The sequence below is a fragment of the Etheostoma spectabile genome, chromosome 21 (assembly GCF_008692095.1).
Source record: "Etheostoma spectabile isolate EspeVRDwgs_2016 chromosome 21, UIUC_Espe_1.0, whole genome shotgun sequence".
In the NCBI taxonomy this organism is placed as follows: Eukaryota; Metazoa; Chordata; class Actinopteri; order Perciformes; family Percidae; genus Etheostoma; species Etheostoma spectabile.
The window spans coordinates 14,317,459-14,318,452 of record NC_045753.1 but is presented as its reverse complement, the minus strand read 5'-3'; the positions used below and the strand labels follow the sequence as shown (position 1 = coordinate 14,318,452).

General features: G+C 43.9%; 1 protein-coding gene across 1 annotated transcript in view; it reads right to left on the bottom strand.

The window, feature by feature from the left end:
- Nucleotides 1-994, bottom strand: part of polr3e (polymerase (RNA) III (DNA directed) polypeptide E) — a 15,426-nt gene that overhangs the window by 6,732 nt on the left and 7,700 nt on the right. Inside the window, exons 13-14 of the mRNA XM_032503162.1 lie at nt 213-333; nt 19-100 (exon numbers count right to left, since the gene is read on the bottom strand). Coding sequence (XP_032359053.1) covers nt 19-100; nt 213-333 — 203 coding nt within the window. The remainder of the gene's footprint in view (nt 1-18; nt 101-212; nt 334-994) is intronic.

Here is a 994-nt window from a genome sequence, read left to right as displayed (position 1 = left end):
ACAGCAACAGCAGCTCACCACAAAGTCCCGGCCCCGACAGAGCACTTCAGCAGGGACACCACTGTGAGGACTGCAGGTGTTTTTAGGATACAAAACATCACTGCAGAAAGGGAAACATACAGACACATTACTTAGCTGCCAGGTCTGTGAGTTTAATGTGAAAATATTTTGATCAAAATCTTTATTTTAAACACAGTGACATTTTCTCTTACCTCTTGACAACCCAGTTGCCCTGAACCAGCAGCGCCACCTGTTGGATGCATCGCAGCGCTGCGGTTGAGTCTGTGCCAGAGGCGAGCAGGCCCATCAGGTTAGCAAACGGCATCACCTTGACTAGAAGAGATTTGGGAAATACAGTACTGTGCAAACGTCTTAGGCAGGTGTTAAAAAATGCTGTAAACTAAAAATGCTTTCAAAAATATAAATAATGACTGTTTAGTTTTTATCAAGTTTACAAAATGCAAAGCAAGCAAACAAAAACTAAATCATATCAATATTTTGGTGTTACTACACTTTGGCTTCAAACCAGCATCAACTCTTATGGGTACACTTGAGGATTGTACACGCAGTGGTCGGCCAAGGAAACTTAGTTAAGCAGGTGAAAAACACATCAAGCTTATTTCCCTTCGAAATCGGAAGATGTCCAGAAGTGAACCCAGGTACACCCTTCTACTGTCTGGAGAAGTCTGGCCAGATGTGCTCTTCGTGAAGAGCTGCAGCCAAAAAGCCATTCCTCCGACATGGTAACAAGGCCAAGCAACTCACTATGCACGAAAACATAGCAACTGGGGTGCAGAAAAAGGCCAGTAGGTGCTCTGGACTGAGTCAAAACTTGAAATATTTGGCTGTAGCAGAAGGCAGTTTGTTAGCCGAAGGGTTGGAGAGCGCTACAATAATGAGTGTCTCTAGGCAACAGTGAAGCATGGTGGAGGTTCCTTGCAAGTTTTCAGAATCAGAATCAGCTTTATTCGCCAGGTATGACATACAAGTATAC